The following is a 14,835-nucleotide window of genomic DNA, read 5'->3' as shown; positions in this document are numbered from 1 at the left end:
ACAAATTAGGACAGCAAGTAAAACTATGCATTCGGCACGCTAAACGGCGTCAAACAATTATGCATGTTCCAAAATCATATTCTACGCGCGAATCTACCACAAAACCATATGCTACACGTCTCAAACCGAATCACGGTTAATAAGTTACGGGCGTTTTAAATTCTAATATATTTCTGAAACTTATATTAGCAGATAATAAGAAAATCCTAATCGGGCCGAAACTAGTAGCGCAAGATAATATCATACGCCCAGGGCGACATATAAAAGGGTTTGGGAGATTGGCTCACCTCGGCCCGGAGGCCGGCTGGGGCGGAGATGGGCCACGGCTGCTGGCCTGGGCCTCGGGCCGCTGGGCCGGCTCGGCCAGTGCGGGAGGAGAGGCCCACGCGGGCGCTGACCGTCCCGTGCTCGATCCCGAGCGGCGGCGCTGGGGACCCGCCGTCGGGCGGCCGGCGAGGGAGGGGCCACCACGGGGCGCAGGGCCACGACGGGGAGGAGATCCGGCGGATCCCGTTGGCCAGCGCCGGATCTGGCCGTTGGAGACGACGGCGACCGGAGGGGCGGCGGGCAAGGCAGCCGGTGAGCTCGCGGCGGGGAATGGTGCGGGCAGCGGGGCAGGCCGGCGGGAGGCGCGAGCCGGCCGCCTGATGTAGGCGGCGCGGCTGGCGGCGGTTGGAGGCGCAAGGCGGCGGGGCTGACAAGGCAAGGGCCGTCGCGGCGACGCGGGAGAGGGAGCCATGAGGAGGCGCGGCTCGGGCACGAAGAGCGGGGCGGCGGCGCGCAGATGGGCCCGGCGGGCCCCGGATGGGCTTCGCGGTCCCGGCGGCTGGAGGGAGGAGGAGGGAGCTGGTGGGAGGCGGCTAGGGTTTCGGGCGCGGAAAACGAGGCAGGATTAGAGGGAGGCTGTCTAATTAAGGCATGGGGGCTATATATAGACAAACGGGGGGGCTCGGTTAACCGGAATCGCGCTCCGGATCCAACCGCGGGGTCGGATTCGGACGATTCCGAACGTGGGTATGGGTACGCGGCTGTGGAGGGGATAACCGGAGACGAGAGGGAGAACGGGCGGCGCGGCGACACAGTTTTGAACACCGGAACACGTCCGACGGTAAACCGAATACGGTGCCGCTACGGTCGACCATTCGGGTACCAGACGGTCTCCGATCGCGACGACATTCGACAGGCGGTCTCGCTATAACTAAACACGACCGCACGTCAAATCTCAACCCGATCAGAGAAAGTTTTAAACGCACTTTAAAAACAGGGTTTCGACGGTACCGCGGGCGCGTGCGTGTGCGGTCGGGCTGAGAACGGGCAACGACGAGAACCGGCAACTACTAACGGATGCAAGTTTTGAAAACGGGCGGCAACAGAGACGCCAATGCAATGCAGATGATGCGCATGATGCGATGATGATGTGGCAAATAAAATAGACACACGACGAAAACGAAAAGAGAGGGGAATCTTCTGGAACGTCGGCATCGGGCTGTCACACCATGGCCGCCGTTCCCCTGCCCGATGTGCTGCTGCTGTTGGCATCCTGCGTTGCTTGCTTGCTCCACTGCCGATGCGTGATGTTGCTGAGGTTATATTGTTGCTCATGCTCTCGTGGTTGTGCCTGCACGTTGCTGTTGTTGTTCATGCTGCTAGGCTGCTTCGTGTTGTAGCTTGCTGCTGTCCCGAGGTCCCCTACCCGATTTGCTGTTGCATGCTGTAGCTTGCTGCTGCCTGTGCTTGGTTGTCGTAGCTTAGTTGTTGTTGCTCTTGCTGTAGGTAGCTAGCCGCTATAGCTAGTCTTAGTTGCTTTTGCTGTTAGATGATGCTAGGTTGCTTAGTTGTTGTTGCTGCTAGCCGATGCTAGTGTGATAGCTGCATGTCGACGCCGCTTGCTGTTGCCTTGCGTGAGGCTTGCATTTTGATGCTTGTGCTGCCGCTTGTCATCATCTCTTAGACCGTCCCCGCCGCGTGGGATCACCAAGTTCACGAGTACAACGGCATCCTCGACGACCCTGACCATCTTCGGAACGAGTTCGACTACCATCGCCAAAGACCATGAACCGACACCGAAGACCCGAGAACCACAACGCCGAGCGAACGACTACCGTCGACGAGACCGAGTACCTCTACTTCCACGACTTCCACGATGATCGTTGGTCTCCTTCTCCTTCTCCAAACCGCTTCGAGTCGCACGCGTCGAAGGTATACCGATGGGACATGTCATGTACCGTGTACAAGTGATGTATGAATGTATGTATGTATGCACCGTATGTTGTCTGTTGCACATTGTCCCTCTTATGTTGTGCCCCGACACATGGGAACCCGGTAGCGGGATCACCCCATCGTTATTTAGCGTTCCCGCACACGCTTCCAGTTCGTTGGCACGATATCTCGACGAGTTATCGGGATAGGAATGTTGTCGTGGCATCGTTTCCGTCTTGCTGCCATGGTTCCCTCTCGCTCGCCGTGGCGACACCTGTTTCTTTCTCTTCTTTCCCGTGATGTTTGAACTCGCATGCATGGCATTCATGGCATATGATCTTGTGTTGCATGTCTCTCGTGTCGTAGCTCCATTCTAAGCCCCTCGTGTTAACCGACTAGGATGTCAGGTAGAATCACTCGCTTCACCCCTTGCCATGCTAACAACGATTTAATATTACCGTGTAAATAATGGGAGTGAATTAAATAATCAATCGTGGAGTTTCGTCGATATGCAACCCGTTGCATATCGAGCTTCACTTAATGTGTAGAGTTTGCGTGAGGTGAATTGCCATGCCATCCCTTGCATCTTTGAACTGATCATGCATCATCTTAGGTTGTGTTGCATGTCGTGCATTTGCCATGGTGAATATTTGTGTTGATGTTTGTTTCCGGTTTGCCCGTCTCGATAGAGTTCCGCAAGCGTGTCGGAATGTGAGGACCCGTTCGACTACGTTGGTTCGCCGACATCTCGGAGTCATTCTTCTTCCAAGCGGGATCTCAGGCAAGATGACCATTTCCCCAGATACCATTACTATCATTGTCATGCTAGTTTTATCGCTTCTACCGATTATGTCTCGTTTCCTACCACATGTTAAATATCAGCCTCTCAACAATGCCATGAAAACCTTCAACCTGTTTAACCTAGCAAACCACTGATTGGCTATGTTACTGCTTGCTTAATCCTATTGTTGGTGTTGCTAGTTGCAGGTGCAGATGCTTCCATGTGAAAACATGGGTTCTTTGTTATATCACCCTATTAAATGCTATTTAATTTAATGCACCTATATACTTGGTAAAAGGTGGAAGGCTCGGCCTTTCTAGCCTGGTGTTTTGTTCCACCTTTGCCCCCTTAGTTTCGGCTACCGGTGTTATGTTTCATAATTGAGCGCTCCTAACACGATCGGGGTTGTTATGGGGACCCCCTTGATAATTCGTTCTAGATTAAAGCTGGTCTCGCAAGGCCCAACATTGGTTCTACATTTGCCCAACATAATAATTTTGTTAATATTGAAATGCATAGGGCGTCATGAACCCGAGGAGTAATTTTACATAAACAGGGGGGGCCAGTGCTGATGGTGTTGGTCCCAAACGGTCTGCCTGCGGGGCCACCACGGGGAAACTCGAGGTTTGGCACCCGTAGCTAGTTACATCCGTCGTGTCCTGAGAACGAGATACGCGGCTCCTATCGGGATCGTCGACACGTCGGGCGGCCTTGCTGGATTAGTTTTACCTTTGATGAGATATCTTGTGCATCGGGATTCCGGTGATGCTTTGGGTAATCTCAGAGTTGAGGTTTTCCACTAGGGAATCCGACGAGATCGCGAGCTTCATGATTGAGGATTTATATGCGGCTTGTGGTAATTTGTGATGGACTAGTTCGAGCACCCCTGCAGGGTTAAATCTTTCGGAAAGTCGTGCCCGCAGTTATGTGGCAACGTGGAAACTTTGTTTAACACTGGTTCTAGATAACGTGAAGTTAACTTAATTAAAATATGCCAACTATGTGCGTAACCGTGACTGTCTCTTTCGCGAGTTCTTACTCCGATCGAGGACACGGTGGGGTTATGTCTGACGTAGGTAGGTGTTCAGGATCATTCATTTGATCAACAGTAGTTCACGTCCGTTATGCGTAGATCTTCCCCCTCTTATTTCTTGTACTCGTAAGTTTAGCCACCCGAATATATGCTTAGCCGCTGCTGCAACCTCACCACTTAACCATACCTCACCCATTAAGCTTTGCTAGTCTTGATACCTTTGGAAATGAGATTGCTGAGTCCCCTGTGGCTCACAGATTACTACAACACCAGTTGCAGGTACAGGTAAAGATTACTTGACGCGAGCGCGTTGATTGTTCATTTGGAGTTGCTTCTTCTTCTTCTTCTTCATCAATCTAGGATGGGTTCCAGGCTGGCAGCTTGGGATAGCAAGGATGGACGTCGTTCTTCTTTTCTCATTTGTTTTCGTCCGTAGTCGGACCCTGCTCTTACTCTTGATGAATATGTAATGTACTGATGTGACTCTGATGTAGCTTGTGGCGAGTGTAAGCCAATTCTATATATATATATATATATCTTCTTTTCAGTACATGTACTTGTAACGATATCCATTCTTGCGACACGACGAGATGCGCTTCTATCCCTGACGAGGCCTTCGTGCCAAATTGAGGATAGGGCGCATCTTGGGCGTGACAGTTCCCCAACTCCCTAATCTTTGCAAGCCCTCTTGATTGTACGATTTCTCCTATGACTCAAAAACAATCAGAAAAAATTCCAAACCACCACAGAACATCGTATTTTACCCTTTTTAAATAAGGAGGGGTCACCAAAGTATGCAGACCACTGAGAGAAACCAATGTCCTAAGATAAACTTGACAACAGACATTAGTTCTTGCTAATCATATTGTAATCAACACCAAAATCGTAATAGTGTGACAATGCACTTTCATTTCATACTTCCGCTAGTGACAACTCTCAACATCAGTGACATAGTTAAATAACGTGATAAACCCTCAAATAGTCTGGTAAATAATAACTACAAAGTTCCTCTTGTTATTAGATCGAAAAAAGATGAGATGATATATATATGGCTAGGCACAACACTAAGATTGTTCTAATCTATAAGTCACATCCCAATGTACGTGAGGCACCTCCAAAAATCATAGTAACGAATCACCTCATGGTCTTTATCGTTTTAACCAATTATACATAGTCACCCTAATGTCACTACGTGCATCTCTGGAAGATATACTAGGCTTGCATTATATAATCTCAATGATTCTTAAAGATTCAATCCAATATAAAAGAGAGCAAGATTCAATTCACCATAAACATAGTATGAAGGGATACATCACATAATCCCACTCTATTAACAAAGCCTATAATCACCATCATCATAAAAACGAACATAATCAAGGGAGAGAGGGAGATGGATCACATAGCTACTTGTAAAAACCTTGGCCTCAAGGGTGGACTACTCCTTGGTCATCATAGGAGTAGAAAGGGAGGGTCGAGAGGTCGATGAAGATTAATTCGCCCATCCGATATGGTGCCAAAAAGGGCTAAAACGAAGATTCCCTTTACCGAGAACTGGCGAGAGCGGAAAAAATAGGGTAAAGATATGGGAGGTGTTTTGAGTATATTCGGAGCCACGGGGACAGAGAGGTGGTAGAATGGAGGTCCATGGGCGCCATGCGACCACCTCCATGGGCGCGTGGCATGCCCGCGTGGGAAATGGGTGGGGCCCTTGAGGTAGGATCAGGTGCCCCTAGCTTCCTCTTGTCTCGGAACTTGCGTATATGATTTTTTACCGATTTGTTTGTGCTCCGTATAATTGATTTTCCTAGAAGGTCTAAAAATAGCAGAAAACAACAACTTGCATTGAGCACTGAATTAATAGGTAGTCTAGAAAGAAAAGGTTGATGGCAAAAGCATGCAATAATTATAGAAATTTAGCATGAGACAATAAAAGTATATAGATATGTTTATAACATATCACTCCCACAGCCACCTCGCCGGACATACGGTGAGCTACTTGTTCTGCAATATTGTATCTACACCGCTCTGTTGGGAACACATGTAAAGTTTTGTTTGATGTGTAGATCTTATATTCTTTAATTATCCACAATTGTTCACACCTCCATGTTGTTGTCATGATTTGGATGGATGGTAAATCAAGGTGCTTTGGATTCAACAAATTTTAGAGTACAAGTGATGCTTGTGGAAATGAATGGAAAGGAAATTAATGACAAAGAGTGGTATATTGGCAGAGCTCGGAAGAATCTAAAAGAGAGATGGAGTTGGAGAGAATCTTTGAGCAAATCATGAAACACGGAGCTGATAAATACCAAGGACAAAGCATGTACTTAAAGAATTCTAATGGTGGCATTTGAGATGGTCAGCTATGTAAATTGTTCTCCAACTTCTGCAAAACTAACTCGTGCAAGGTGCTTTCATGTTTTCAAATCATAAATTTGTTCTCTGCGTCATGATGTATGATCATAGCTGAACACATGTATTTAATAGGTAATGCGTGATCAAAATGTTTAGCAACGGGTCTAGGTTTTTTGCATTTTTCTACCTGTGTGGAAGCATCTCACGCTGCAAGGTTGTTTCAAAATGACATTTGGAAAGTCATTATATGTTGAATTTGCACAACATAAAGAAGATGGAAAAGTGATGTTACAAGTCCTATTCTTGAACAACTTGTTCTTTCGTAGTAATGTCAAATGGTACTTGTCCATAGTGATCATCGTAGATAGATAGATAATAGCACACTAATGCCATGGTAATTGTTGCCTTTTAACACTTGGAATAAATGGATACTGGAGGCTATGACAGAGCAAGTGTCAAATAAAATGATGCCACATACATTATTGTGTTATTTGCATGTAGCCATGTTGGTCTCGTGAAATTAAAGAAGGAAAGGGATACTTCAGATCAATCCAGTAAGATCGCAAACTCATACAGAGGATGGAACATTATGCTTTCATGATGGATTTACTTGCACTATCGGGTCTTGTTCAAGAAGCTCTAGAGTTGGTTAATGGAAGGCCCTCAAAAGTGGATGCATTGGTTTGGAAGACTCTCCTTAGTGCTTGTAGGGGACAGCCCGATGCACGTAGCTCCCGCTTGTGCAGGGTCCTCGGTGCTTGTAGGACTAACAAGATTGATGAAACGGCCAATCATGTCATAGAACTGGAGCCCCCTTACCTCCCCCCGCCCGCGTCGCTCTTCAGGGGAGTGGCCCGAGCGTGACAGACTTTTTCTCTATTCTGACCTTAATCTGAAAGTATAGAACAAAATGAACTATGTACGTAATTATTTCACAATCTGACCTTTTTAGAAACGTCACAATCCGTGACGTTGCTGTTGCACGTAGAAACGCCTGTCCACATTGGCATTGTTGCCCAGACCGAAATGCCAAACTAGCTCGTGTTAGTGTCCAGGCCAAAAGGCCACACTAGATGGCGTTGCTGCCCAAGGCAAAAACGCCACAATAGAGGCGTTTCTGCTGTATGGGCAGTCGCGGTCGCGAGACGGCAGCAACTTCGCCGCCGAAGACTGGGACGACCGGCCGTGGACGATAGAGGAGATTCAAGTGATGCTTCAGACGAGGAAAGACGCTGCACTCAAGCGTGAGAGAGCTCTCTCATACGCCTTCTCTCACCAAGTAAGAAACACAGTGCATCAATACGTCCACTCCAGCAACATGTTTAATTATTCCCCAAACGACGATAGACACCTTTGCCTTTTTCGTAAAGAACACAGGGAAAAAGTCAACAGAAAAGACTTAATACAAAATCTACAACCTACTACACGCTCTAATGACGAATTATCGTCTTGCTAGGGTTGGGGCGGTGGTCAAGGAAAATGGCTTTTAACATCGGCATACACAGTGAAAACACGTTGTCCAAGGTGGGCGATGGCCAGCAAAGGCTCGGGCCTGAAGGAAGCCACAGAGTTGGAGAGAGAGGGAGGAGGAGGAATCACAGAGGAAGAGGGCATTGAAGTTGTTGTCACTCACCCACAGAGAGTATTCTACTGCTTTCCTTGACTATTACTTCTGTTTGTCAGAGACATTGCGAGAGGCAGCCAAGAGAGAGAGAGGAGATTGATGGAGTGGACAGAAACATTGTGTATAGAGAGAGAGGAGACTGACTTGAGGCAACAGGGAGTAACGCCATCGTATATGGCGTTGGCAACAAGGACAACAACGCCAGATAGCACGACGTTTTTATGTGGATCAGGGACGGGGCCTAGTTCGGCGTTTGAATATGGGGCAGAAATGCCCAACTAGACTGACGTTTCTACGTGCAGCAGCAACGCCACGGGTTGTGGTGTTTCTAAAAAGGGTCAGATAGTGAAATACTTTCAGATCGAGTTCAGTTTGTGGCAAAGATTGCTGAAAGGATCAAAACAGTGCAAAAACCCGAGCGTGACCTAGCGCCGCCGCCACCACCTCTCCTGCTCCTTCCTGCCCCCCGCCACCGGTGCGCGTCGCTGTCGGGCAAAGCATGTGCACTAGCCGGCGGCGGCGGGCCTCTCTCACGCTGACGCGCTTTGAGACCGGCCCTCGACGGCTCGGCGCTCTCGGCGAGGCTGGGTGCCGGGGCGGCGGCCACGGATTCGATCTGCGGTGGGGACGGCTGCGGTGGTCGCGAGGGTCGGCGCCTCGGTGCGGTGAGGTGGCTGGGGAGGCTAGGCCCCTTGTGGTCAGGCGACGCAACTTCGGCAAGCTGGCGGTAGGAGCACCCCGACTTCATCACCGGCGACCTTCTCCAGCGGGACGGCGACTCGTGTGACTCCCTAGCGGCCCTCTCCTTCTGGTCCTCGTGGCTGCGTCGGGCAGATCTGAAGCTGGAGCTTGGCTGGCAGCTTCGGGTGGATCTGGTGGTGACATCCTCTTGTCGCTGGATCCGGAGCTTTGGGGTGGCAGCCCGTGCTCCTTGCATGGTGGCTCTGGTTTGGTGGTGTGCGTAGCGCCGGCTGCGGCTCTTCGTCGATGGCTTGACTCAGGAGGCTCCCAGATCCAGTCGGGATAGGCTGGTTTCGGCTCGCTGGTTCTTCTGGCCGGCGACGGGGTTTGTGGTGGCTTCTGCGTGGTCATGGCGTGATGACTTTATGGGAGGTGTGCGGGCTAGCGGAGGTGCTATGCGCGGGGTTGTGGTGTTAGGCGGTGCTACGGGTGAAAGCTTGTCGGGCGATAGCTTTGCCGGCCGACGGTGTCAGCGTCTGTGGATGTCGTCTCACCTCCTTGGAGGCACCGTCGAGGAGTTCTCTCCCTGCACACCCTCGGATCCAGTTCTTCGGGTGAAAACCTTAGACCCGATTGGGTCGGACGACGGCGTCGGCGTTGTCGCTTCCTTCTTGGGGGCGTCGTCTTGAAGAGTTTTGGATCTCGTTTGCACGCTCCATGGGCTAGACGCTCGCGACATTGCGGTCAGCTGGTGCCCGTCCGGCAATGTGAATGCCTTGTGCGGCTTCTTGTGTGGCAACGATGGCGGCTTCAAGCGGAGTAGGATTTGCAGTTGTGTTCTGGTAGTCGGTCTCACCCGGCGTGTTCGAGGGGTCGTCATTGGTGCTGGCTCGACGCAGGTCCAACACTTTATATCCTACAATGCTCGGCGACAGAGTCGGAGCTGCCTGATCGAGAGCGCGTGTGGTGGAATGTTTGGCGTTGGCTGACGCAGGCCTCTGCGCTTGCCTGTGGTGGAGGCTACATCGATGGTCGTCTATGGTGAAGTCGGAGCTGCCCTCGCAGAGGTGTGATGACGATGACGCCGGATTGCAACCTCGACAACGCTCTTCTCATTGGCGACGTGTATGCGTTCTTGTGTGGGTTACCAGGTTGTCCTATGTGCCTTGTTTTGACGGGCATATTATGACGGTTTTAGTCCGGTTTTCCGTTTATTAAGGGACCGCGTTTCAAAAAATAGGTCCGGAGCCGTGAGATCCAGCTCCATTTGTCCTTGTCCCAAATTAGTATGCCTGTGTTGGTTTATGGAACGAAGTTGCAATGAGATCCAGCTCCATTTGTGCTTGTCTCAAATTAGTATGCCTGTGTTGGTTTATGGAACGAAGTTGCAAGAATAAGGAATCTGGTAAGGCACAAGAACTTAACTGGCTTGAGTTGGATAGATGTTGGAAACACCATTCATGAGTTCCGAGCTGGTGACACCGGCCATCCACAATCACAAGAGATCTATGCAAAGTTGGTTGCATCGATCAGAGAAATTAAAGACAATGGCTAGTACACACAAGCATTGTGCTCTGTCGGATGACCTCAAGGAGTGTCTGCTTCAGCTCAGCGAGAAGATTGATGTGGCATTTGGTTTGATTACTACATCACCAACAAAACCAACAAGGACCTTTAAGTATCTTCGTGTGTGCGTACATCTCCAAATCCACTGGAAGGGAGATAATATTGAGAGATACCAACAGGTTCCATAGGACGAAAGATGGGAAATGTTCATGCGGAGAATACCGGTGAGTTGTGAATGGCTATTGATGAGCAGGTCAGGGTTTTTTGCTTAAGAAACTGCAGGTTTCTGGGCCTTTTGCTGGTGTTCGCATTTTTGGCCTCCTAAATTGTTTCTGTATAGTTAGTTTATCGTATTATACCAACAATGCAACTTCACCAGCAGTTTGCTGGTGTTTGCATTTTTGGCTTCCTAAATTGTTTCTGTATAGTTAGTTTATCGTATTATACCAACAATGCAACTTCACCAGCAGCATGTTTTTTGTGCATACTTGCATTAGTTGCATAACTTCCGGGAGTCCATAGGTGGTAGCTGGTTAGAAGAACAAACACGTCCATTTGATTCCCAGTAGGGGGATGAACTTAGTTATTTTCCACCAAGGAAGGAACAAAATGATCCATTTGATTCCCAGTAGGGGGGTGAACTTAGTTATTTTCCACCAAGGAGGGAACAAAATGATCCATTTAGTCCACACATTTACATGGAAAATGCTGCACCTCATGGACCCTCCTTCGTTTACCATGTATTGCTCATAGGTAATAAGGTTGAGTGTGATCAATAGCAAATGCATACACATGTCGAAGACAAAAAATCATCCTACATCCGGAAGCATCAACCATTTGAACCCATGGTCAGATCTGACAACATAACACAAATGCCCTCTGTTAAAACAGATGAACTGACTGAATACATATTTCAGGATCACAAAAGCATATAAATCATAGTACAAGCTAATTCTTCATATTACAACTCGGAAAGTTTCCAGCATACAGTGAGAGAGGCACCAGCTGTCTTTAGCTAACACAAAATTGTCACGTCCCTCAAGAAAATAGAATGGCTAAACTGTTTAATCAAATAACGAGACTGAAACGGGTGAGAAATGTAAACCAGAACTTGGCTCATTCCATCCTTCGCAGTTCTGGTGGAAGCGGCACAACATGCAACACAGAATTCGGTTGGGTATGCTCTTGGATCTCCATCATTTCCTCCCTGCTGTATTTTATCCTTTGATCTGTTTAAATCAAAAGGCAAACTTGTTATCATATGTTATAAAGCACATAGCTCACTCAGATTATATTTCTTCTAACTGAAAGAGAATAAAACAGATTGAAGCTACATCACAGTTAGAATAAAACAGATTGAAGCTACATCACCCCGGCCTTACCTACGAAGAAGATACCAGAATGCCTTCTAGAATCAGCCGAGCTATTAACAACTTTTGTTTTTGCACGTGGAAGTTGCCTAGACTTGTGAACTTGTGAAGTACTGCCACGATTTGGTTGAAGTTCCTGCGTTAGTTCATGTCTCACCTCTATCGACGGGTGATGCCTACGAAATGTTGAGATGGCATCCCCTGTTAAGATCCAGCAGCCACTTAAATCCAACACATGTAGCTGGGCAGGGGGCACAAATTCCAGAAGCCCAGAGTTTGATAATACACTCCCACAAAATCCAAGATGTATCAAATTTGAGGCAGAAGACAGGGCATGCAATCCGGGATCAGACAAGAAATCACTTTTCAGGTACAAATATTTTAGTGCTCTAAACGATGCCATGGGAGGTATAACTTCATCTGATAGTGGTGCATCCTCCAGATTTAGACTTTCAAGATATATGAGATGCTCAAGTAGAGGCAGAGACGGTATTTTCTCTGAGTTTGCTTCAACACGAGTGAACCCTGTCATATGATAGAATTCAGTTTCTCAAAGAGAAAGCATGTTTATTTAATCAAGAAAAACAAATAAATGCAAAGCAAAAGAGCAACCTTTGATAGTTGTATGACTTAGATCTATCACTCTCAATGAAGGCATCATGCTGATATATACTAGAGCAGAATCATCGATTTTTGTATAAGCTAAAGACAGTGAAGCCAGGTTTGGAACTGTTCCTGCCAAAATACATAGTGCCTGAGAGGTTATTCCAGTATTCTTGAGGCTTAGATATCTCAGCTTCATTCCAATATTTGCAACATACTCCATTGCATCATCAGTTACTCTGTTCAAGCTAATGTCCAAATGCTCTAGACTTTTCATCTTTTGCAGGCCATATAAATTGCTTAAAGAACAACCAGACATGTCCAAGAATGAAAATGAGCTTGCTACGATGCTAGAGAACACTTCATCAATGTCACCAAATGAGGCTGCAGAGGCCGTAAACTTTTGCAGAGGAATATGAACTTCAGAATCACCGCCGCAAATAGAATAAATTGTACAGTTGCTCATATTAAGATATTTCATGTTTGGAAGATGTGGTAAACGAGTCACGTGTGTCCAAGAAACATTTAAGAACCTCAATCCTGTAAACGCCTTAAGGACGGAAGCTCCCTCATCAGTAATTTCACTACCCCATACATCAAGGTGCTCAAGTTGTGTCAATACCTGGAACAGTAACAACTATAAATTAATACTCCATTACGCGTCACTCAAAAAGAAATGAGCAAAGTAGTGGCATACTGATGTGTATATATGCTATCGGAAAATATAAACATTACTAGATGAGACAAGGTTAGCACAGGAGAATCTCTCTGCATCTGTTAATGGGGAAAAAAATGGTCGCACATCATGAGGGTATGTACCTGTAATGACCGTAATGCTTTGTCGGTCATATGAATTCCTCCCAAATCTAGCAAAATTAAACCTTTTAGTGCTGAGATGAGCATCACCCCATTGTCAGTCAATCCAGTTTCAGATAAGTGTAGCTTCTCCAGGCTATCAATGGAGACTATATGTTTGATGCCGGCATCAGTTATCTTAGAGCATCTCGACAGGTCCAATTCTTTTAGCATACTCATGCCTGAATCATCAGAGCAATATTGTTAAAACTAGCAAGGCGATTGATTTATTCAACCGAACCAGGTCATGTTTCGAAAACACGTACTGAAATCATGGTTTTCCTTATAGAAATAGATAGGCTCGAGAGTTGTACCTGAGAGTGACCAGATCGCGGAGTGGTCGACCTTCTTGCAGTCGGCCAGCTTGAGGACGCCCAGGTACCGGAACGAGCCGAGGTAAGCCAGCCACTCCGCATCTACGGCGATGTCGCCGCTCAAGTCGATCTCCTGCACCGAGTGCCGGAAAACCCTGCGCACAAAAGCACGATTCATCCATCCAGACGCGGCAGGAAGCAACAGATCCAGAAACGGAGCAGCGCAAAAACCGTCTCATGGTGGAGAAAACAAAGAAAAAGATCTGGCATGTCTGGGCGGAGAAGGTGGGGCGTTTACTCGAGGAGGGAGGGGAAAAGGAGGCGGCGAGCGGCGAGGCGGCGGAGGAGCGCGTCGGCCAGCTGCGAGGGCAGGCGCTCGAGGGACCGGCGTTGGCGGCGCCAGGCCTCCACGGAGGCCGGGCAGCGCGCCGCCGCATCGATGCAGCGGTCGAGGAGCCGCTGCTCGCCCGCGTTTCCGGCCACGGAGGCGGAGGCGGAGGAGGAGGAGGCTGCCATGGGTTGGACGGCACGTCCGCACGGCAAATCAGGCGGTTCGGTGCGAGCCGCCGCTTGACGGGAGGAGGCGAAATGATGGGATCTGGGGGTCCTCGCAGAGCTCGGCACGGCGTAAGATTTGTTAACAGTAGAAGATGTTTATTAACCCACGTACTGTACTTGGCCCTCAAGACAGCTCTCCAATTTCTTTTTTTTTAAGGTAACTCTCGAATTCCTTGGCTCTCAAGTAATCAAGTATACTAGATAATGGAAGGCGCGCGTTGCCACGCTCATCCATTTTTATAATAGAATGGTTGTTGCAAGTACACATAAAACATGGGACTTAAATTTTCATAAAGTTACACATATATTTATTGGTTACCAAAGATCAGAATTTAATGAGTTCATGGGGAAATAATAATTCGGTGCTAGGTGATCGTAGAACTTGCAAACACAAAATATTCAGAATAAATCCCTAAAATAATCTTATAGGCACAAAAGCCATATGTGTTGAAACTTTAAGGACAAAATACAAATTACCAATTGGGAAGAAGCTTCTCAATATATCGCACAGAAATAAATAGCCACCTCATTCTTAGAAATTAAAATTTTCATTCTTTAGAAACTTGATATCAGTCGTACGTGTTACATTATAGCAACAATTAGTTGACAACATTACTAAAAACATCCCTGCCACGATGTAGGAGTGATTCATTGTTAAGATGCAGCGGCGAGACACTCTTAACAGTGGGCATGAGATTCCTGAATCTAGAGGCCCCCTGAAAACAGTACAAAGACAGTGGGCAGCGTAAATGCGTGAGACCATGAGAAAGATAAGATCTTGTCACGGCTAATTGATCAACTGAAAGAAAAGAACCAATGCTCTACCTGAGTTCTACATCAAATAGATGTGCTCTTCTATCAGGGTTAGGTCATGTACCACCAACCCCATCAAATAT

The 14,835-nt window shown here is 47.7% G+C and overlaps 1 protein-coding gene across 1 annotated transcript; it reads right to left on the bottom strand.

The window, feature by feature from the left end:
• Positions 1–11,103: 11,103 nt before the first annotated feature.
• Positions 11,104–14,029, bottom strand: LOC123444831 (internalin I; the record flags this gene model as incomplete). Its single annotated transcript, XM_045121687.1, has 6 exons — positions 11,104–11,468; positions 11,622–12,134; positions 12,222–12,834; positions 13,032–13,249; positions 13,382–13,536; positions 13,680–14,029. Coding segments are annotated over 6 exons (1,962 nt in total), but the record flags the coding sequence as incomplete, so codon positions are not given.
• Between the last annotated feature and the right edge of the window lie 806 nt (positions 14,030–14,835).

This window comes from Hordeum vulgare, chromosome 3H (genome assembly GCF_904849725.1).
Source record: "Hordeum vulgare subsp. vulgare chromosome 3H, MorexV3_pseudomolecules_assembly, whole genome shotgun sequence".
Lineage (NCBI taxonomy): Eukaryota > Viridiplantae > Streptophyta > Magnoliopsida > Poales > Poaceae > Hordeum > Hordeum vulgare.
Note: the sequence above shows the minus strand (reverse complement) of the source record. Positions and strands in the feature narration are given on the sequence as shown.